The 22,046-nt window shown below is 49.6% G+C and overlaps 1 protein-coding gene across 1 annotated transcript in view; it reads right to left on the bottom strand.

The window, feature by feature from the left end:
• LOC119108067 (adenylate cyclase type 9) overlaps positions 1 to 22,046 on the bottom strand; it is an 85,945-nt gene that overhangs the window by 22,203 nt on the left and 41,696 nt on the right. Inside the window, exon 7 of the mRNA XM_037231646.1 lies at positions 1,893 to 1,908. Coding sequence (XP_037087541.1) covers positions 1,893 to 1,908 — 16 coding nt within the window. The remainder of the gene's footprint in view (positions 1 to 1,892; positions 1,909 to 22,046) is intronic.

Below are 22,046 nucleotides of genomic sequence, written 5' to 3'. Positions count from 1 at the left end.
GAAACAAGAAGGATAAACAGGAGACTGACGTAATTTTCCCCACTTGATCCTCCCGCGAGAGCCATATTTTGTGGACAAATGAGTGAGATAAAGGATATGTGGCGGATGACCTCGCTTTTGTTCAAAAACGCGCAAACCGAATTTGAGGCGCTCACCAATGGTGATGTTCCACACAAAAATGCACTTAAAGGCACACGCTCTTGTTTGAGGAAGATGAAGCTTTGTACTGATACTATGGTATTTTATTGTTGTTGGCATTAACTTCAACGCTTATGGATCGGGCTGCGGGATATGCCTAAATCGCGAAGCAGTTTAGTGGTAAGTCTGGGCCAAAGACGATGGTTAGCTGCCATTCGACATCTCGAGCTTTGCCCACCGTATTATGACCTCTAGGCCTTTTCAACACCCATTGATTATCTCATGCGCTTTTGTTCTGTTCGACTTTCCGAGAAGTGTTGGGGAATACGAGACTTTTTAATGGGGAATACTTGCCTCTTTTGTTCTGTTTGTAATAAAACCCCTTAACCTCATAGCAAACTTTGAGGTTTTGAAGGTCTTGGTCTATGACGAAGGTCCTGACCGCCTTGAAGACGTCAGTGGTCATCAGGACACTCCGTAATCATCTTTCGCCCTGATGGTATTTAACTTACTGGTCACCTTCGGATGCTATGTTGTCTGATCAGGATTCAACTTCATGTTTGGAAAATATCGTCTGTTCTGGCGGGCCCTGACCGTTTGGAGGAATGTGAGCCGTGCCTCAGGACGGCACATTGAAGGGATCGCGTTTCCCACTCCGGTAGTGTCGCCACGTTTGCGTCGCATCCCCGCCCCCATGTCATTATCCGGGGGCTGTTTGAGGTCAAGAGATCTGTAGCATTGTGAGAACGATAGCGTTCGGTCAGGCAAAGCGCCTTTAGGACATTGGCAAGGGTCCAGACATAGTTTGGTGTCGCTGGGGGATGCGATGCATGGTTTGATGTTGCTGCGGGATGCGATGCATGGTTTGATGTCGCTGCGGGGGTGCGATGCATGGTTTGATGTCGCTGCGGGATGCGATGCATGGTTTGATGTCGCTGCGGGATGCGATGCATGAGGCGGTGGGGCGAATGGGTTAACCAAAGCGGCTTATAGTTTCCCAGATGTCGCCATCAATGCATGGACGCTGATTATGGGACGATAGTGAAGTTGTTGACGCAGCTGCGTTAACTACAGCACATCTAGAAACCAGCGGTGCGATTCCCAGCGGTGCCCTGCCCTTGCTGCCGGGGTGTGAAAGGCAGGTGACGCGATATGGTGTCGGTAGCTGAGTGCGTCGTAAAGCTCTCATGAGACACATACGCTGCGGGTTGAAGTGGACACAAATGAGTTGAGATCGGGGTGTCTTAAGAGTTTTTGTTTTTACCACCTATAAGCAGAGCACGAAGTGTGCCTTAAGCCCAGCGGGCTATCTGATATCCCGGTTTAGCGAGGTTTCAGTGCAGTGAGAGGCACTATACTCTCGAATTACGTAACTCCCGTAGTCGTGATCACTGACCTGCGCATATCTCTCACTCCCAGGGTCATCTCTGTTATCTGTAGCCCAAATCTCCGAATCGCAGACGCAATGTACTACCTGGGAGAGTCGATCATGACAAACTAGGGCCCGCACGAGCGGCCACGGTTATCAAGGTGTCATTTTGATCGTTCCGCTCTTTATGACGATCTCTTTAGAATTCCCAGTGTGATGTAACGCGGCCATTTGACACCCTCGAACTCCGTGACCACCGTGGCGTCGTCACGAACCCCTTGGTTTCCGCGCCGGCGTCGCCGCTGCACCCGTGATCCAACCGCGGCAGGGGCGCGGAGAGAAAGGCGCAACTGAACAGCCAATCCCTAACCGCAGGTTGGCGCACCTGTCGACTGGCGGGGCTAGCGGCCGGTGGGCTGGTGGGCGCGGAAGCAGGCTGGCACACCCGCCGCATGCCGCCGCCCCGCACGCCCCTTAAAACACCGCCAAACGAGTCGCGTGGCCCGCCCGTCGCACGCTTCAAGCCTGAGGCTTTTCGGGGCAATCTTTTGAGCTTGCCGCAACGCGGTTAGCGGTTGGCTTCTGGAACACATGCGAGCAGAGAAGAAATCGGGGTAGGCTGCACGTTGCGGTGGGATTCCGGGGGCGTCTTGCGAAGCGAAGCAGCATTCTGTCTCCAGGGAAGTCACCAATGGTGACGGCACTGGCTGAAACACAGCGTAAAATATGACATCATAGCCGCAAAGATAGCGGTGTGAATGTTGATCCTTCGCTATAGCCGGTGGCCACAACTCCCCTGGACTTCGGAGCCTACTTCGTTCGGAAGAATTGCGTCAGCAGTAATCTGAGGAAACTGGCTGTCTGGTACGGGCTAAGGACTTATACCGCTACTACCAGTGATGGACTTAAACCGCCAATGCCAGCGAGGTTAGAACAGATCAGGGTCATTTCAAGAGTATAACGGACGAACTTGAGAAGTCTCTTCCTGTCTCTTCTCCATCCTTCCTTTTAACTCCCAGCATGTCCCCCCTCTCTCTTCTCTCTCTCCTCTCTCTCTCTCTCTCTCTCTCTCTCTCTCTCTCCTCTCTCTCTCTCTCTCTCTCTCTCTCTCTCTCTCTCTCTCTCTCTCTCTCTCTCTCTCTCTCTCTCTCTCTCTCTCTCTCTCTCTCTCTCTCTCTCTCTCTCTCTCTCTCTCTCTCTCTCTCTCTCTCTCTCTTCTTTCTTTCTCTCTCGCTGCTTCCTTTGCTCTGTACCCTTTGCTATTTTCCTTTAACAGAACATTTAACATTGGACAATGAAGCCTGCCCAAGAATACACAGACAGTAATGTACAGTTTAATACATATTGCTGTTACTTTAACACAACTTTCTTAAGTCAAAATCACTCTAAAATGCACTTGTGCCTTGGGCGTTTGCTGTCTTTTCGTCAAATTTGCTTGCTGTCAAGCAATGAGAGCAGCATAGACTCAGAGTGAGCGGTCTTATTTGTGTTCTCAGTTGTCACCATTTCTTAATTATCGTGAAATGCGAAGGGCATTTACTGCATGCAGAAGCAAAGCTGCCTGCTGGCGTCATCATTTCTATACTGAAATGACTTGTAGACACCGGCTGTTGAAATCCTTAGCGTAAATGGGATGTGCATACCCACATTGAATTCATGTGGTGTGCCGATGCTCTCCATTTCTGAGCGTCTGATAATCACAGACTTCTGGCCAGAAAAGGGACTCTTCTGTCGTCAAACATGTCTGCTGGCGTCAACATGCCCTGTTTGGGTGAGCACATGACAATGTCTCCGCTTATGTTTGAGAGGAAAGGTGAGAAATAGGTCGTGATAATTGACACTGATCGAATCACATCTTGTTTCGTCCGATTCACGCCCATGCAAAATCGTCGATGCATTAATACATTAATGTGTTTCATTTCCATGATTGCCATCTGTTTATGGCTGGGGTCGTGACACGACCGTGCTTGTTTATGGCTGGGGCCGTGACACGACCGTGCTGGCTGTAAGCCAAAGGTATCGACCTGGCAGAAGCCACGTCAGCGGCACGGACAGCCGACCGACGAGAAGTAGAAGGCACAGACAGCCGACCGACGAGAAGTGGGAGGCACAGGTAGCCGACCGACGAGAAGTGGAAGGCACGGAAATCCGACCGACGAGAAGTGGGAGGCACAGACAGCCGACCGACGAGAAGTAGAAGGCACAGACAGCCGACCGACGAGAAGTGGAAGGCACAGACAGTCGACCGACGAGAAGTGGGAGGTACAGACAGCCGATCGACGAAAAGTGGGAGGCACAGAAAGCCGACCGACGAGAAGTGGAAGCGACCATTCGCCGGCAGCGAGCGGTGGTGATGTTGTCTGTGGAGACGCAAACAGGCCGAGCTCACCAGGGTTTACAAACCCGCGTGCTCGGCGACTGATGAGCGGAACCATGCTACCCAGGACAAGTGAAGACAGCAGGCTATGCGCTAGAGAAAGTCATTGAACTCGGCGATTAGTTTTTGCCGCAGCGACGTTGAGAAGACCGCGTGCCTTTGAGCATCAATGGTGGAGACAAGGCACGCTGAGTGGTTCAGAAAGTATGAGCACCCCTGGAGCCTGAAGCAGTCGAATCTTGTACCATCGCGCCAGCGGCGCCGTCGGTCAGGACCTCAGCTCCCGCGGGCTTGATGGACGCGGCGTAATGGTCAAGCAAGAACTGCGAACACTTCATGTCAGTCGTCGCATAATTTCCAGGCCGTTGCAAAAAATACCACTTCCAGACTTCTTTGATAAGGCGAGCGAATGGTCGTGTTCGATTTGCCCTTTTACTTGGACAACGCTCAGCCATGATCAGCCCGTCCTTTTGAGCATAACGAACTTCTCACTTCCGAGCAGGATGGCAGTGTCACTGGTCCATTTTGAAGTCGCTGGAGGATAGATTTGACAGATAAGACGGCGTTGTTCATGCAAATCTGTGGCAGATATCTGAGTACTCAAAGACCACACGCCTGGAGGGATAGTCGTGTCAAAGGCACGTATTTTTGCGCAATGCGGGGACCGTTCTCGACAACCTCCGCTACGTCAGCGGCCTTACCAGCCTGGGAAGCCCTGGAAGGGTAACAGAAAAGGCTATCACAGGGTATATGCAGAGTGACTGAGACGGACAGGTAATCAACGAAAGGGGACCTCAGGGTCAGCTGGTCGTGGACCAGCGGCTGCTGGAACAGGTTCGCATTCGCTGAACTGTTGGACCGACGTGGACAGTCGGCCAGTGAGATGGAAGGGACCGGACAGTCGTCAACACCGCTGTCGTCCTGGTTATCCCGCAGGATGTGCTAACCAACGGTCCAGTGAAGACTTATGGCACCACACGTACATAAGCACTGTCCAGCAGGCCATCAGCCAGCCGTCCGCGCTGCGTTTGAAGAGATGTCGTGCTGATGACAGAGCATAATTCGTCGCCGAAACCGGGCCATGCTCGAGCTGCCTCCGTGCCAATCACATCTGTAGGTCGTACTAGTCTTTCCAAAACTCATAGGTACTTCGCAGGACTGCCAGCTGTGGTGATGTGTATCACAAATAACCAACAGGATTAAAGGGAGTGTTTCACATTTGAAGATATTCAAGCAATAGCAGGTATGGGTGAAATAAGCTCATTTACAATCGTTGATATTTTTAAGTGGAAAAGACTGTCCTGGACGACAATAATTTTCTTTTTGGGAAATATGTTTCTCAATAGATCACTCGTTAATTGCGTCATGGAACGTTCGCATGACGCTGGGGGGGGGGGGGGGGACTGCCGAACAGTAGCACAGGCATGGGGGGGAAGGTGACGCGTTTCCCTCCTTAAGTTCCTAGGGGCCCTTCGGGCCTCTCGGAACCTACGATTAAGTGCCCGATGTGAGGCCCCAAGGGACCCTAAAAGCCAGCCAGAGGTCTCATTCAAATCCTCGTCCCGCAGGGCTGGGTACTCATATGCCAGCCAGAGGGCCCTGCGCGCTGATCAGTGGTCTGCTGAGTCGATAAAGGCCTATATTTCGGTCAGACTCCACCAGTAACGAACAGTTGATTCCATGGCGGTATCGGTCTAAGGGTCCATTTTCCAAGCAGGGACAAAGACGGAGTCAGTGATTTACATTGCTTGGGGCCCCACGAAGTCTAACAGGGGTCCTGTGTTTTCAAGGGGCTCCGAGCCGGCCAGAGACAGTGTTCGAGGAGGACCGAAGAGCCTAGAGGGTCCACCAAAAGCGCGTAACGCGAGCACAAAGTGGGTAACAGGACATTCTGGTCAACAGTGGACCTCGGATCAGTCATGGAAAGATGTGTTCGAAAGGGTCGGGACGAGAGCCCTAATGTCAGATTTCCTAATGTCAGAGGGTCTCTCGCGTTGGTCGGGGCCCTCTGACAACTGGAGGAAACAAGAACTGATGATGAGCGCTCACGTTGAGGTCATGGTCCCACTGCCGAACGGTAGGCCCTCCAACCCTTTTCCGGCATGGGCCTGTTAAGCCCAGCTGGGGTCTATGTGCCAATTATTTGACCACCTGCGGTGAGCAGGATTGTTTTTGCGTTAATGACGGTTCTTGCTTCGTTCCGGGGTCAAATGCGCGGGTCAGAAGGCTTCCCGCGTCAGAGAGCGGGCCAATATGATAGGACGTATCCCTCTAAGGGCCTGCGGATCGGCCAGGGGATACCGCCCCGTGTCGCCAGAAAGACGGCCAGAAAACACACTGCGGTTGGACAGAATGGCCCCTTAGCTCCTAACCGGGAACACTAATGCCCCGTAGTGTTGTGCGCAAAGGGACCCCTATACCGGAGAGAAATAAGAGGTCTCACTAGTGCTGAATGGAGTGGGTCGGAATGAGTTCAAAGCGCACGAGGTCAACCCATTTTTCTCTGCGAACGTTCATTATTTTGCAGAATCGACTGGTGAAACAAACATCATCAAAATTTCTGGGCTCGCGCGCCGGGCGCCGATAGTGCAGGGGTTCACGCGCCTGCGTTAACCACTGCGCGTCTGGGAAACCACAGGTAGGGGGCTCGGTTCCCCGCGGTGCTTGCCCTTCCCGCTAGGGTGCGAGGCCGACGGCGCCATATAGCCCCAGCAGCTGAATGCGTCATAGAGCCCCAATAACACGGCCATAATCTCAGGGGGCAAGGATAGCGATGGCTTGGGTGGCAGTTTTCGTAAAACCGAACGGCGTTGGCCACTGCAAGCGACGCCAGGGGGCGAGCTCTTCATTTAACTATCGTAAAATGAAGAGCGCCGGCAACTTATTTCATGCAGTCATTAAACGCGTGATTTTGTCAACTGATTTATTATAAGCCTCGGGCAGAATTGATGTTACGGTGCGTCTGGCCTATGTTCCGGTGATGTAAGGTGAAGCTGTGTGATATATATATATATATATATATATATATATATAATATATCTGCAGTAACAAATGGGTCATATCAGGCGATATTTTGGGGCCCTTTTTCTATTGGGGGGCCCCTTTCAACCCTATGCCCCCTCCCTTACCAGGGCTCTGGCTGCAGCCCTGGTGCAGAACAGCATGCGACATTGCCACCCTTGTACTCATATGCGGTACTTCAGCTCGCCGTGAGATGGCAGTGGCGGTGCTGAAAGTGTCCTCTGAGGTAAATATTGTTATTTGTTTATATTTTGGTAATTTGTATTGGTGTCTTGCATACTGACCCTTCACTTTAAGGTGTTCTCTTTTATTGACATGCTCGGTTACAGCGCTAAGCTCCAGTTATTATATTGCAAGGATTTTTTCCCTCATAACCAGCATTATGAACAACTTGTTATATTATGTAGCACTAAACGTGATACGTGATTGAAACTCGCACAGCCTGCTCAACTCTGCTTGAGAACCATTTCAATCCGCAATATTTGGAAATCGTACCCTCGGACGCCAGATTTAAACGGCTTGACAATATTCCTTCTGGCTTTCAACGCCGCGTGGCCCATGGGGTGGCAATACTTGAATGACGTTGCTATGGCGTCATGCACGCCTTGATCGCCCTGAACTAGTATGTACGAAATATTTTGCACATCTTTGCGGGCGTGTAGATTAGAAACTACAGGAGGTAGGGTCTTGAAAAGGGCAGGTCTGTGAAACTGCACCAAATGACTCTTAGAAACGGTTATTTAGTAGTTAAAACCACATACAAATGTGGAACACTCCCCATTATGCGCACGTCGCCCACGTGACGTCATGAGGCGGAGTTTCGCGAGCGTCAGTTCAGTTGTCCTGAGTGGCGCGGGGGCGGCGAACGCTGGTTTGTTTATTTGTTCTGCAAGCTTGGGAAAGGGGGGGGGGGGGGGGAGCGGCGACAGGGTGGAGCAGGGGAAGTGGTGGTGCGGGCGTGCGATATACATGAGCGTGAGCAGGAAGCTGGAGCCGGTAGAAACTGTGTTGAGGTTGGACCTGGTGCGGTTGTGCGTTAAATTAAAATCCGCTGAAAAGCTGAGAAAGCTGAGCACGTCTGCAGCAGAACGGGCCGAGACACCCGGCGGCGGGCGCTGACAGCCTACACCAAGCTAACGCTGAACTTTCGCACCATATCAGCCAGCGGTCCTGCATGAAACATCGTGGTACCACATGTACGTACTGCATAGTCGGTCGTCAACTAGCCGTCGACGCTGCGTTCGAAGAAATGTCCGCCGTTGACAAAGCAAAATGCGTCCCTTTGACTGAGCTTCGCTTGAACTGCGTCCGTACAAAACACGCATCCAGGTGCCGTTCATGGCCATAATAGCGTGTAGTCAGCGGGTGCCGTGAGAAGCACCGTGGGCTCATCTGTGGAACAGGCAGGTCCTTCGCCCAGGTCCCTCTGCCTAGTCTTCACTCTAAGTGCGTCGTAGTGTAAGCTGACCCCGAGGATCGCCTCAAGGACATCGTGCCACCAGCAGACCTCAAGGAATCGGCACGACGGCCGCTGCGTCGACACATCTACTCGTAGCTGTAGCAGTAGCGACCGTTCTGAAACTAGGTATTATTTTGGCGCAGGTGGTTCCAGTTTGTCTGACCGAAAGGTCCAAGGAGCCGGTGGTCTTGCTTGATGGAGGACTCAGACATAGCTGTTCAGCGGGTGTGTGGCAAACGATGTCTCCCACCGACGAAAGGTAGTGACTGTGTCTGGGTAGCATCGAGGACCAATGAGTGCAGAGGTCACTGCCCAAGACTTAGCTAAGATTGACTGGCCCTGTTAAACTTGCTTAAGACGCACACAAGGCGTCATGGGTCCAAAATCTGAGCGTTTCTGCCATACCCACATTGATACAGCGGAGCTGCAACCAGAACTACTTTTACAGCTCAGATCCAAGCAGCAGCCACCAACAGACTGAAGTGCTGCTAGGAACGAGCATCATCCGAACGATTGTGGGAGAGAGATTTAGTGGTGCGTCTAGGTCAGTCAAATCTCATTCGGATCGCTTTTGCCTGGGCGCTGGCCGAGAGCGTATTCGAGCTCGTGCCGCCAGTGATTCACCAGGTCCTACACTAAGATACAGCGATGAACGCACTTACCGAATTTGTGGCTTACTAGTGGCTAAAGAAGCATTTGAGGCGAAGTGCGAACTTGGTACAGCTCTGCCACGTGAAGACTCCCTGTCTTTAAAAATGCCGTTAGCAGTGAAAATGAAATGTCTCCCAAAATGTGCGTGGGGAAGGGAACAACCATTTTTTCCCCAGTCAACGCTCATTAAGCTAGTGACAAATTTTCAGGAAATTGAGCCCAGTCCTCCGCCTCCTCCAAACCCCACCCCCACCACCCGGCCCCGCCGGATTCCATGGTTGTGGCTGTCAGATACAGCGAGTAATACAGCGATCGTTACTAAGTAGACCTCTGGGAGGAAGATATCACCTTCCCAGATAATTGGAATTTGCCCTACCGTCATCTCGAAACTACGCAGAACATTGAGACCACACGATGATCCAGCCAAAGCTGATGCCTGTTGGGTAGTTATCTGTAACCTGTATAAGGACGTGCAAGGAAGCTTCTGTCGAAAAAGTCGTGAATCAGACGTTTATAAATATTCTGGGAACGGATGGAGACCTTTCGGCTCAACGCTTCCTCTGGTGGGACTTGGAAAGAATGCAGTCTCTCACAGGTATCGAATGACAGTTGTGATTTTCGGAACCCAGCCACTGCCAGCTGTCACCTAAAGGGGGTTCCACAATTTAGGGTACTGAGGATCAGATATGAAGAAGCATGCTCACTTTTAGCTGTTGATGTTCTTTGAAGCATAAGACTGCTGTGATAACAAAGTTCATTAATTAGTAAATATGCTTATCAATATGTCGCCCTTTCATTACGGCAGTAAACGCCATTATGGCGTCAGAGCAACCGGCAGACCGGCGGTGTCAGAATCGCCACGGTAGCGAACTAGCTGGCGCACTTGTAGTTCAACTTGCATCCCCGGCAGATGGGGATGTCTGCTGGTACGTGTTTGCTGATCCTGAATACCGCTACATGTGCGTGTTTTGACTCAGGTGGTGGCCTCGCAAATGTGTCCATGTTTTCATGTTTCTACTTACATTCATATGTTCGGTTACAGCGATGCTCGTAAGTTATCCGATGTCCAGTTTTGTTCTCGTCCATAACGAGTACCATGTTTAAGGGGCATGTTTCATCATTTCTAGATATTGAAGCAGACGTCCGATGTGATAAGATAAGGTCCCCTATATTAATGGTGTAATTTTATGTGGAAAAACTGCTCCAGACGGCGCAATTTCTTTATGTAACAAACACGCTTCCCGATTCGCCATTGTGTGATTGCGTCATCATACCTTGCACATCATTGGTTGAGAACCAATCGACGGTCGTTATATCTGGAAGTCGGGCTCACGAATGCCAGATATGAACGGTTCGAAAATGTTTGTATCTGCCTTGACCGCTGCAAAGCCAATGAAATGGCAGAATTTCAATGGCATTATTATGACGTCATGGATGACAGGGCGACCTTGAAGTAGTATGCACGAGAAAGTCTGCACATCTTCGCAGGCGCTTAGCTCAGAGACTAGAGGTTTATGTTTTGGGAAGGGCGGGGCTGTAAAGTGCATCACATGATCTCCAAGAGGGCTATTTCAGTTCAAAACCTCATACAAATATGAAATACTCCGTTTAAATTTCTGTATTATGTAACACAAGACGTAAATCGTATTCAAAGCTTAGGTGTCAACGGATTAAATTGGTCGAATGGTGATTGATTTTTGTTGCTCCCGGGAATCGTGCTGACATACGTCAGACACAGTTAATCCGACGGTTATATTTTTAGTGGCATTGAACACTCCCTGGCCATTGAGGCTGCAGTGTTCAAGTGACGTTCTTCATCGTGCATGGCTGTGTTACGTTCAAATAGGCTACACGAAATAGTACGCACAACTTGGCGCGCGTGAAGCACAGACACAAAAGGTTCGAGGTCTTAACGAGTGAATTATCCCTAAAAGGTCTCTGACTTCAAACCCCCGTACAAATGTGGATCACTCACTTTTTAAAGTTTAAAGAGTGCATTCCACCTCTTATGCATGTATCAAGAACATATATTGTAAAACCTCAGTACCACCCAGTCTGATAAACCAGACAGCACAGTTGTAGTGTCATTGCAGAAAATCAAGATACGATGAGGATAGTAAGTTTTATGATTTTCTAGTCCCAATTACGCTGTCAACGTTTTATCACAGGACTACACCTATTTTTTGTTAACCCCAGGGTTTGGCCCTTCTCCGCAACAACTACAGTCGTCGCGACAGCCGTCGTCATGGAAATTACCCCCGTCATGACGACAAGCAAAATCTGCTAAGGGCTGTCGGCATCTATGTAGGTACTAGAGGTATGACCGTTGAGCTGTATGAATGGGCACATTGCGGACATGCGGGCTTAAACCGGATACCTGTGCAAGTGTGAATGGCGTCATTGCAAATGATCGTTCCTGACTGACACAGCGGGCGACAAAGGCATTCATCGAGAAGTGCATTGGTTGAAGTTGGAACAAGTGTATCACTACAAACCGTGTGATACCCTGTTTCATAAAGCCAAAAGCGCCTTGAAAGAGCCAGTATCCTAACCGCCATAGAGGTGAAATCAGAACCATATCAGTATGATACCCATAAACTCATAATAGCATGAGTGTTCGTTCAATCCGCATGATAGTAGCCTTGTGTGGGCATATATTTTTCCATGAATGGAATGCCGTAAACTCTCGTAGCCTTTGCCTCAAAAGTACATCGACGGAGTATTGTATTGCAAACCTCACAGAACACACAAATGTGAGGCAAATGAAAGTATTATTTTAATGGCTGCCAGCAGGGAGTCCAATGAGGTTCCCCTGCCGGAGCGACTACTTCAAGTAAAAATTCCGAGCTCTTCAAAAGCATTGCGAGAAAACTGGCTTTACCGATCAAATTGGCCGCATCTGATCTAGCATAAGTTATAAGTACGAAAAGGAGGCATACTCCCTTTAATACATTCTGCGATCGTGTCGGTGCTGCAATACGTCTGGAAGCATCATCTTCCCTGACATTTCCAGATTCATTATCGCTCTTCAAATTTCGTCACCGGTCGCGGAACCCCAGCTTTGCATCTTCTCTGACAGCCACCGAGGAATAAACCTTTGAGCATGGGATCAAGAAATACCAGTTACGACACCTCTTGAATGAGCATAGTCGGCTGGGGCGTGGTATCGCAACATTGGATGGGGGTTAAGTATTGACATCTGACGCAACATACTCCCAACATATGCCAACAAACGAGTTTTGTCATGACATTTTGCTTACCTTCTTCTCAAAGTTCGGGTGCCCCCCCCCCCTCCCTCCCCCAACTGAAAAATAAACTACTCTCCTGAGAATCAGGCGAACATCTGAAATGAGATGACGCAAAAATGGAATAAAATGGCGCTTCCCACGGCACTCCCTCTTCTGCAAGTCACACGGGTAGAGTATGGGAGCGGCTACCAGTTTCCGTGAAATGGGCAATAGCAACCGCCCCCAGCGTCCAGTGTGTGAATCACGAAGTCTTACATGGTGCTCGCCGAAGTGGAAAGCTTACTTAACAGCGCACTCCGCTGGGGTGGGAGGCTCTCTCAACAGCAGCCTTACTCGCCTGTGGAGACTTCCCCTCGCCTACGTTAGCGGAGACTTATAAGACCCTGGAACACTAACACCCAGTCACCTTCGCGACCGCGCCGATTTACAGCTGGTGCCTGGAATACTCCGGTGGTGGTCCGAGCTTACGTAAGAGGTGGTCCCAGGCACAGACCATAACCAGTTAGGTTTCGGAACGCCGAGCCGCGCATGCGCACTGAAACCATTGCCGAGAGACAAATGGGCGCAGAAAATTCAAGTTTACACGCTGGAGGCGTCCCTGTCACAGAACCAAGCTTTCCGGGTGGTACTTGTCTGCTGTCCCGTGCGGTCCGAGCCCTCTCGGCCCCGTAGGCCGTGTGTGATCTGTTGAGCTGTGGACTGGTACGGAACTTTTCAGCCTCGTGTGACAAAGTTACGTCTGCTGGAACTAGCCGGTTGAGTACAGCGCAGGCAGTCGACCCGTATTCGCATCCATATTCGCACCAGCCATCATGCGACCGACGAGCTCCGCCCCACTGGGCGACCTCTTGAGGAGAAGTGTCGCCATTAAACAAGACCACAGGCGTTCACATGTCTTCAGCTTGAATCGCGCGTAAAGGCCAAATGTCTTCCTCCTGCCGAAATCCTGTGGTAGGCTAAGATTGGCTGATTTATTAAAAACATGGATATTTACATTCCGATTCTATGATGCCCTCAACTGAAAAATAGGCCGGTTACTTGTAAGGATGTAATGGTCCCCTAAAGGTACAACTCTTTTGCTCGTCCACTTGCGTGGCTTTTACAGAATTCAAGCCTCTCCCAGTCCTTGCAGAATTCATAACTTCGATGGTCGCTGGAAACTTTGCGGGGAAGATTTTACGATGTGCTTTCAGGCATTCGGGCCGCAGGATGCCAACTATTGCAGGAGGGTTTGCGCGTAGGCATGTGTGTGTGCGGCCGTATGCACACACGGCACATACATGTGAGCTTTCACACATAACTGAGAACGCTCAGAGGTGAAGAATTGCGTTGGATCCTATGAGGGGTGGCTAGCATTTTCATGCTGACGCGTCTGCTAACCGGTTTCTGACATGGATCATCTCCCTCGGATATGATTCCGGGCTATTTTTATGCGATTCGGCCTGTTCGCCTGTTCGCCGTTAAAGCGAGGTCGGGCTCTTTCTCATTTGCCTGAGCTTGTTCCGAGGCGAGGGCGAGCTCTACCAGAGTTGACCTAGCCGTTTCGGAGCACGCTGCGGGCTCTTGCGACTGGTTCGGCGTGGCAGATCGGTCCAGAGGATACGTTCTCGTACTGGAAAACACTCACAGCCGGGCTGCGCACACTCTTTTCAGTCACGATCCTCTGAATACTGGAGAGAAGGAGTGCTACGTCGGCTTTATTCCTGGATGCTCTGTTTCCCAAGCTTGGGGCACTTAATAGTAGCTTGTCAAAATCTCTTTGAATACGGTGCTATCCATCGGTAGTAACCCATGGAATGTGTAGACATTGCTACGTACCACGATTCATATGCACTTTTCTGTTTTCCTTTAGCTTCCTTTACGCTATACTAGCTGTGCGGGTTTTTGGCCTCAGGGACTGCTTCAAATTTGTATGGCGTCTTCAACTGAGATATCCATTTTCAAGATTATTTCCTGCAGTACACAGTTGTGTCCGTTGTAAGACTTCCAATCGTCTTGTTTCTGAGCTAGGCGCACGCGAACTTGTGCAGGCTATTTCGCGCTGTCTAATTTGAAATCACCCTGATATGTATGACGTCATAAAAATGTCACATGAATGTCGCCCCCTTAATGCCCATATCACATTCAAGGTACAAAGCCGGTCTTCGACAATTGTGTCTGAAATACGTCACCACAAACTTGCCGCATGGACGGGCACCAGATGGCTTTCAACTAGCTGAAGGCATTAATTGCAAGTCTTGGCTACGAACAACGTTTTGTAATAATCATGCAGGATTTTGGGAATTTCTGTTTCTGGTGGCAGCATTAGGCTAGAAATCGAATAGCTGAAGAATGACGCCGTGGCCGCTGAGTGCAAATGGAAGTAAAAATATGTAAGAACACCACAAGCAAACGGCCAAACATTAATCTTAGGATAATATTCACTTATGGATGCTAACACAAACCACTTTTACAGATTTTATTTTCCAGTGTTTGAAATCACACGCTAACGCTCTTTAACGGCATTGAATTCGGCATATATGGAAAGAACTTGACGTTACAAAAGCAAGTAGCTGGCGAGACTAGAAGTAGCCCTTTCGAGCTGCTTGAGTTGCTGGCGTTCAGGTCCGTACCAGGGCAGTGACTGGCTAGTTAAAAACAGCACATATGTTTCGCAGCTGTTGGCGCGGCGTAGGCGGATGGGCTGGACTCTGGAGACGTTGTAAACGTACCAGACTCCGCAATTTCAATCCAAGACCACGCAATCAAGACTGCAGTGCTTACAATGGGCCGTTGTAGCGGTCCGGACCTAGCCCCTTGAATTGCGAGGACTTCCTCTCTGAGGGAGCCGGTGGCGTTGGTGCTAGAGGTATAGGTCCATCGATAGACAGGCTCAGACTCACTGACTGAGAAGTCCACAGTGGTATTAAACTTCTCTCTGTAATGATCCTGCTGCAGCAAGATTTGAATCATGAAGTTTTTGGAGCACTTTTTGACGCTTTTGGCACATGGGGCACGTTTGATTTTTTCCCGTCAAGCACCTTTTCCCTGGTAAAACAGGTCAAAGCAGTCTTGCAATCACCACTGGGTCCCCCACTGATGGAAGCAGCACGCTCAGGTCCCAGAATGGGTCAAACGTCTCGGATGCGTGGGCTTAAACCGCGTACCGTAACGTGGGCTTGAACTGTCCGACAGACAGTTCAACGGACTTCGAGTTCTTCAGGAGTAGGAAATGCTTCCAGGCTTCCAGCGGTTTCTGGCTAGCACTGAGGCATGATGCACGATGCACGATGCACGTTCCTAGCAGGATGTGGGCGACTGTGAGCTTGGGTGGTTGTTGAGGCGGTTTCCTCCTCCTGGCCAGCCCTCCAACAGGTATCTGAGGATTTCTTGCGCGTCCCGCTGCTGCTGGCTCGTGAATTGGGCTGCAAATCGCTGTATGTAGTTGCATTTTCAATGTGGGGTGGGGGGGGGGGGGATCAGCGCCCGGCCAGCCCTCATCCGAACTCTTCCATGCTCCTCGCATTAGTGGGACATTCTCGATGAGAGCACCAATCATGGCAGGGGTGGAATTAAAATGGGTGTTTACAGTGGGCCGTTGTAGTGGCTCGAGTGCGCCACTCCAGAATGGTGAATCACGTCGCGCAGTGGACCTTTTGTAGCATTCAAACGATGACATATTAAGGAGCATATTTCAAAAATAGTGACACTTTGTAATAAAAAGCAGTTATCAGCACATCAAAGCATATCAACAGTTACAAGTGATGTTTTCGAAACACATCTGATGGTTACATCAATATCTTAAAATATGGAGCATTCCATTCAACACACGCTCGGTGGGGAGGCGGGAATTTGGCGACACAAAGATTTCCGGAATAATTTTGAGGGACGCAGTGTTAACATGGCCTATAGAAAATTGAACAGCGGAGCGTTTGGTGTCAAAAATTCAGATGCCCTAGTAGTGTCGCTGATCTATGGCAGATCAAAGTCAGGCTACGGTTTCGGTGATGAAAGCAATTTCCAGGGAATCGTTCAATCTGGTGCAACCACGGAATATCAAACGGAGACGATATCAAACCATCTGTGAGATGGTTTCTTTGACAACATAACAATTAGATGAACGAAATTGATTGACCCAGTCTCAGGTGTGAAAGTCAAACCAATGTCAAAAGCGACCTGTTTTTTAATTCGGTAGCTTGCTGTATGGGGTAGTTTCCGGTGTTCATTCCGAATTCATTAATGACAGGAACCGCACCATATATCTATCATGAACTTCTTAAGGTCAGAACAGGCCACTGACCTAACGTGACCCAGGTCAACATTTTGCTTTTGGGAACATACCGCCTAGCGTATTCCTTGACGCTTATTTAAATGCTAAAATCAAACCGTCTTGTATCATTTTGATCACCATAACGGTCCAAAAGTCAAAAAGGTCACTGACCTTGAATGAGCACCATTCACCTTTCGCGTAGTACAGGTATCTACGCCCGCGGTAGTTGCATGAGAGGACCTGGGGGCACTTTGGACACCAATATAGAGTTTGGCATTGTCTCGCCTTATTTGATTTGAAGGTCATGACCTAGGATTCACCAATCTTGACACAAGTGAGTTCACGTACAGGTTCCTACACCCTGTGAATGTTGGTGTTTCTAGCTTTCTTAGTTTCTAAGACCTCAGGGGTCAAATTGACCCCCAACAAAAAGAAGGGTATTCAGCCGGCCACCCGGGCACGTGTTAGCGGATGTTAAACGTGGGGCAAGTGCCTTCTGTATCTATATCTATATCTATATACCAGTTATATATATATATATATACATATATATATATATATATATATATATATATATGCCAGTATCATCACTATACCAGTTGCCACCATTTTAGTCCATAGTGCTACCGCCCCAGACAAAATGTAAAAGTGTTCATATTTTAGATGCTCGGGATTTGTTTTAGACTGTCCTTTGGAAATAGCCATCCCGCTTGTTTTGAGAAAACAAAAATGAGCGCGCAAAACACCTTGGTGGGTCCAATCCTCTCAACATGTAACCCAAAATCCAACAATGCCACGTGCTTTACGCCTCGTGTTTTGAGATTGAGGAATGTTTGTAATATTTGGACATTTGAACTTCCATATTTCTTCTACGTTTCATCTTAAGGACTAACAAGTGTGGGATTCAAAACATCAATAGAGCTACAAAGGAGCCAGAAGAGCCTGGACGACTGCTGACCTGACTTCGGTTGCCGAAGTCAGCAACCATCATGCTATGACAATTGCGACTTAGACCATGTTTGTTCCGAATGACTTTTCCCATTAATTTTACTCCCACACTGGTCCGCACTCAAGCATCCTTGAATGTTGCTGACTTTTAAAACACTAGACTGGGAGCGTGAAAGTCTTCGTCTAGATACAAGACCAAGAGCAATTTTGTTCTCGCTTTTGTATCATTTTCGCCATTGAGAATCGTCTGCATTAAAGCTCCCGGACGCAACTGCCGGCACGCTGGTGAGGCAAGCAACACCTCCATGTGCTATTTGAGGGCCATCTAGTTAAAAACTACCCTTACTCTGAACATTGGGAATACTGAATTATGAGCTGGCCGCAGTGGGAGTCGGCAATATCAAACCGACTCCGACTCTGTGTGACTATGACTACGTTGCGTCACTGGGTGTTGGTTGAAGTGAGCATTTTGCCGTGTAACCATGAGTCATACCGACTGTTCTGGGTCGTAAATATAGTGGTGTGGTTAGCCAAGCTACCGCAGTTCCTCGAAGCTGTTGGGAGATGTGCCAATAATGACGGAATCGCGCGTAAGACGAACGCTTCTTCACATCCGCACGTCAGCGTTGACGTAACGGTGGAATCTCGTCTGTTCCTGTTGCTGTATTGTACTGTTAATCCGTTCCGAGGATCAATCTAAAAATTGCACAGGGTTAACGGCAGCACACGGCGGTTAACCGCGCGGGCCATCTGAGAAAATGGGAAAGTCTAAGACCGATATGGACAGCCCCTAAGCGGGGGGCTGGGTCGCTCACTATATAGGATCATTGTGGCCAACAGCGCCGTGTCCTCTGAACGAACGAGAGTATCCCAAGATCAATGTGGGGTCCTCTGAGCAAGCGGCAGTGCCACAGCAAGTCAATTTATGTTGCCTCTGGAGAGCGTGCAGGGCCCTTAGCGAAAACAGGAGGAGCCCACCACCAATTTGGAGGGCCCTAAGCGGTTTTTGCACGCTCAGGCGCGGCGCAGTGAAGGACAGTGGTGAAAAAGCTTCTGAGTTGCCGAATATGATCAGTGACAAAAATTGAGGCTGATGCAAACCAACTGGTGACAAAGTTGCCGGAAACGAAAAATTCAACTGACCGGGACCATCTTACAACAGATTATCCCAGGCACGTATAGAGCACACGTCGAAACGTTGACGCTTCGCTGCGTGAGCAAGTTGAGCCGTAAGATGCTGCCAAATATAGTGCCTTCAAATGTTGCCAAATATAGCGCCTTCAATCAGGAAAGTTTTCAGCAGGTGACCGAAACAGCATCTCACGACGAACGTGATCAATTCGCCATACAGCGCTTTAAAGCGTCATGCCATTGGAGACGGATGGGCTCGGTTGCTCTACACGCGGTAATGCGTTGTCAGTTTTTAATGTAGGAGCGTTAAGACGTCTTGCTGATCTAGAACTGTTGTTTGTGGATACCGCACTATCAGAGGTAAACGGTAAACGGAGGTAAATTCAGAGGTAAACGGGGGTCGTTGGAGCGGCACGTATCAAGTATTCATCCGCGGCTTCCTGCTGCCGAGAGGAACAGCGGCTTTGGAGAAAGAAGTCAAGAATCGCTGGTGTAGGCCTCTCATATTGCCCGTTGCACCTCAGACTTAGCGTACTGGTGGGCGGACAGGCGTGAGACAAAACGCTTTTAGTTGTCATCTATTGCATGCAGAGCTAAATAAACGTACTAAAGGTTATCAAAAAATGTCGTTCGGTCCTCTTGACACCAACATTGCGTGGAGTTCCCTCTAAACAATTGGGGTCATGTTAGGAAGTGCGAGATCTGCGCCAGTGATGATTATGCGAAGGTAGTAAAGGTCGCCAACGCTTCCAGCTGATTATACGACGACATCACAAAACAAAAGTGATATTGTTTCAGGTGCTTGTAGAACTACATTATCGGATAAATGTAGGGCTAAAGGGATGCAGTTTTGCAAAAAAAGCAGGGGTGATAGAAGGAAGGAGGAGGATGGGAGGGGGGGGGGGTCCAGCAATAAAAAATAGCCTAGCCTGTCTCTGAAATACGCTTATAACAGTTTTCTACCCAGATTTGACGCACCTTCATCACAGTTGAGAGCATGTATAGTTTCTGATGAATAATGAGTTTTGGAGACTGAACACGCAAAATTTTGACACACGAAAAATAATGGCTAAAATGATTATTAAAAATGGAAAACTGCGGCTGGGCCTGGCCCTGGCACTGCGGCTGGCGTGGACCTGGCACTGCAGCTGGGCCTGGGCCTGGGACTGCGGCGGGCTGGCCTGGGGCTGCAGCCGGCCGGCCTGGGCTGCAGCAGGCCTGGGCCTGGGACTGCTGGGCGTGGACCTGGCACTGTGGCTGGGCCTGGGCCTGGGCTGCGCGGGCCTGGCCTGGGGCTGCACGGGCTGGGCCTGGACTGCGGCTGGGCGTGGACCTGGCACTGGGCTGGGCCTGGGCCTGGGGCTGCAGCCGGGCTGGGCCTGGTACTGCGACTGGGCTGGACTGCATGTGGCTGGGCCTGGGCCTGTGATGCGGCTGGGCCTGGGCCTGTGACTGCGGCTGGGCTGGCCTGGGGCTGCAGCTGGGCCTGGGCTGGGGCTGCAGCGGCCTGCGGTGGCACTGCGGACTGGGGTGGGCTTGGCACTGCGGCTGGGCCTGGGCCTGGGGCTGCAGCCGGGCCTGGGCCTGGGGCTGCAGCGGGCTGGGCCTGGGGCTGCGGCTGGGCCTGGTCCTGACCAGGACGACGTATTCCTGGCCTATGTATTTCAGACACGAAAAAGTAGATGGTCACATTTTTCTTGACCTTGAACACCGTATGACATTGAGAAGGCGGAATCGTGTGAAGTTTCTGGCGCGTCACATGCAGATGATTGAGAAATGGGCGGTGCGAAATATTCTGCACGCCTTTGCGTACTCCTAGCTCAGAAACGAGAGGCTTTCAGGTTTTTAGAAAGCCGTAAATGTGCACTACACGTTATGATCGTGAAAAACGCTATCCCAGCTGAAAATATCATACAAATGTTAAACAGTAACATTAAGTACTTCTTTGAATGAATGAACGGCGTGGCAAATGGCGACATGCAAAATGACACAAAAACCGGAATGGCGTCATGGACAAAAAAATTGACAAGCTTTGGAAAAAAATATGCCACCCAGTTAAGTGGTAGGCAAAAAGGCTGCAACCTGTCGATGGAAACATGGAATGAAAACATTATGTAAGACGTGTAGTTTCCCATTACGTTGTGGGGCATTCAGCCTCACCCCCAACATAGCGCAAGCCCCCTCCCAATTTTGGGAGAAAAGTGAGTCAAATCCTCGGAAAACTCCGGCTGTTATTTAAGGTGATGGAAGGTTTCATAATTTGTCGTGGTCTCCCCACAACGCATGTTACTAAAATATGCCCCTGCCTATTTGATCGCTTTGACGGTTTGTCCAGCACGACTCTCTTTGCCCAAAACAGCCCCGTTTCTTTCTTTCTGTCGTAAGAGCCATCAGCCGACACGTAAAGCTGACGCCTGCCATTCGTTTACGCCTGCCTGTCTGTAGAGCCTGCTGCTTGCATATTTATTATTACTTTATTCCCTTGTTTTTTTATCGCTAACAGAGCAGTCTAACAGGCGAATTCTTTTAATAGCATACATAAATGCACAGCCACAGCCCAGCCATCTATCCAGTCATTTGACATGGTCACGTTTCCAAGTCATCATTCACGAGGACCAAAATCAAATATGACCCTTATGTATTTCGCATTCTGCCGTCTGCCAATTGATATGTCAATGTTTTGCTAGGTCGCTATTTACAGTTCGTCTTTTGCAGTTCGTCATTTAGCCGATTCGGCTTTTCGCGCGCGATTTTTTTACATGTTCGCCATTCCGCACTCGCCATTCATTATGCAACAAAACAGCATTCGCCAAATGGAGCTTACGACTTTTGCTCTAGAACCCTAAAAAACCGCCCCTGCTCCAAATCCACAAACGCTAGCGACGCGTTTTGGGTCAAAACACGCGGAACAGACGCCCTTAGGCTACTGAAAATTCGCGCGTGATTGCACGACATCCTGGAGGGGTACCTTCAAGAAACCTTAGGTGGTCGCCCGGGCCCTTCCCTTTATCAGAGCGAGGTACAAGGCACCAGGGGAACCAACATTTAGTCATGTCCCCGTCCTACTTTGCACTTTTAAAGACATCCTTATGCCCTTGTTTACCTCACTTAAACGATTAATGATTCAAGCCCAAAGTTGTGTCAGACCGGGACTTAGTCACAACCTTGTCACAAATCAGGACCAGTGGGAATCAAACCAAAAACCCACATCTCATCAAACTTAAAGAGTCGCTTTACAAACTTTGATCACAGTGTCAAGCATCGTTGCGACCTTTCGACTAATTCATACGAGCTTGGAAGACGACCACGCGGGCCGAGCGTACGCAGCGTTTGTAAATGTGTACGAGTGTTGTGATGCGTGATTCTGGCAGTTCGCGCGCAGGTAAGACAATTTATCTAATATTGTAGCTTAACAACACTTCTTCACTAGGAATGTAACTTGCATATGTGCTGGA

The sequence above is a fragment of the Pollicipes pollicipes genome, unplaced genomic scaffold (assembly GCF_011947565.3).
Source record: "Pollicipes pollicipes isolate AB1234 unplaced genomic scaffold, Ppol_2.1 Scaffold_6686;HRSCAF=7923_pilon_pilon_pilon, whole genome shotgun sequence".
Lineage (NCBI taxonomy): Eukaryota > Metazoa > Arthropoda > Thecostraca > Pollicipedomorpha > Pollicipedidae > Pollicipes > Pollicipes pollicipes.
Note: the sequence above shows the minus strand (reverse complement) of the source record. Positions and strands in the feature narration are given on the sequence as shown.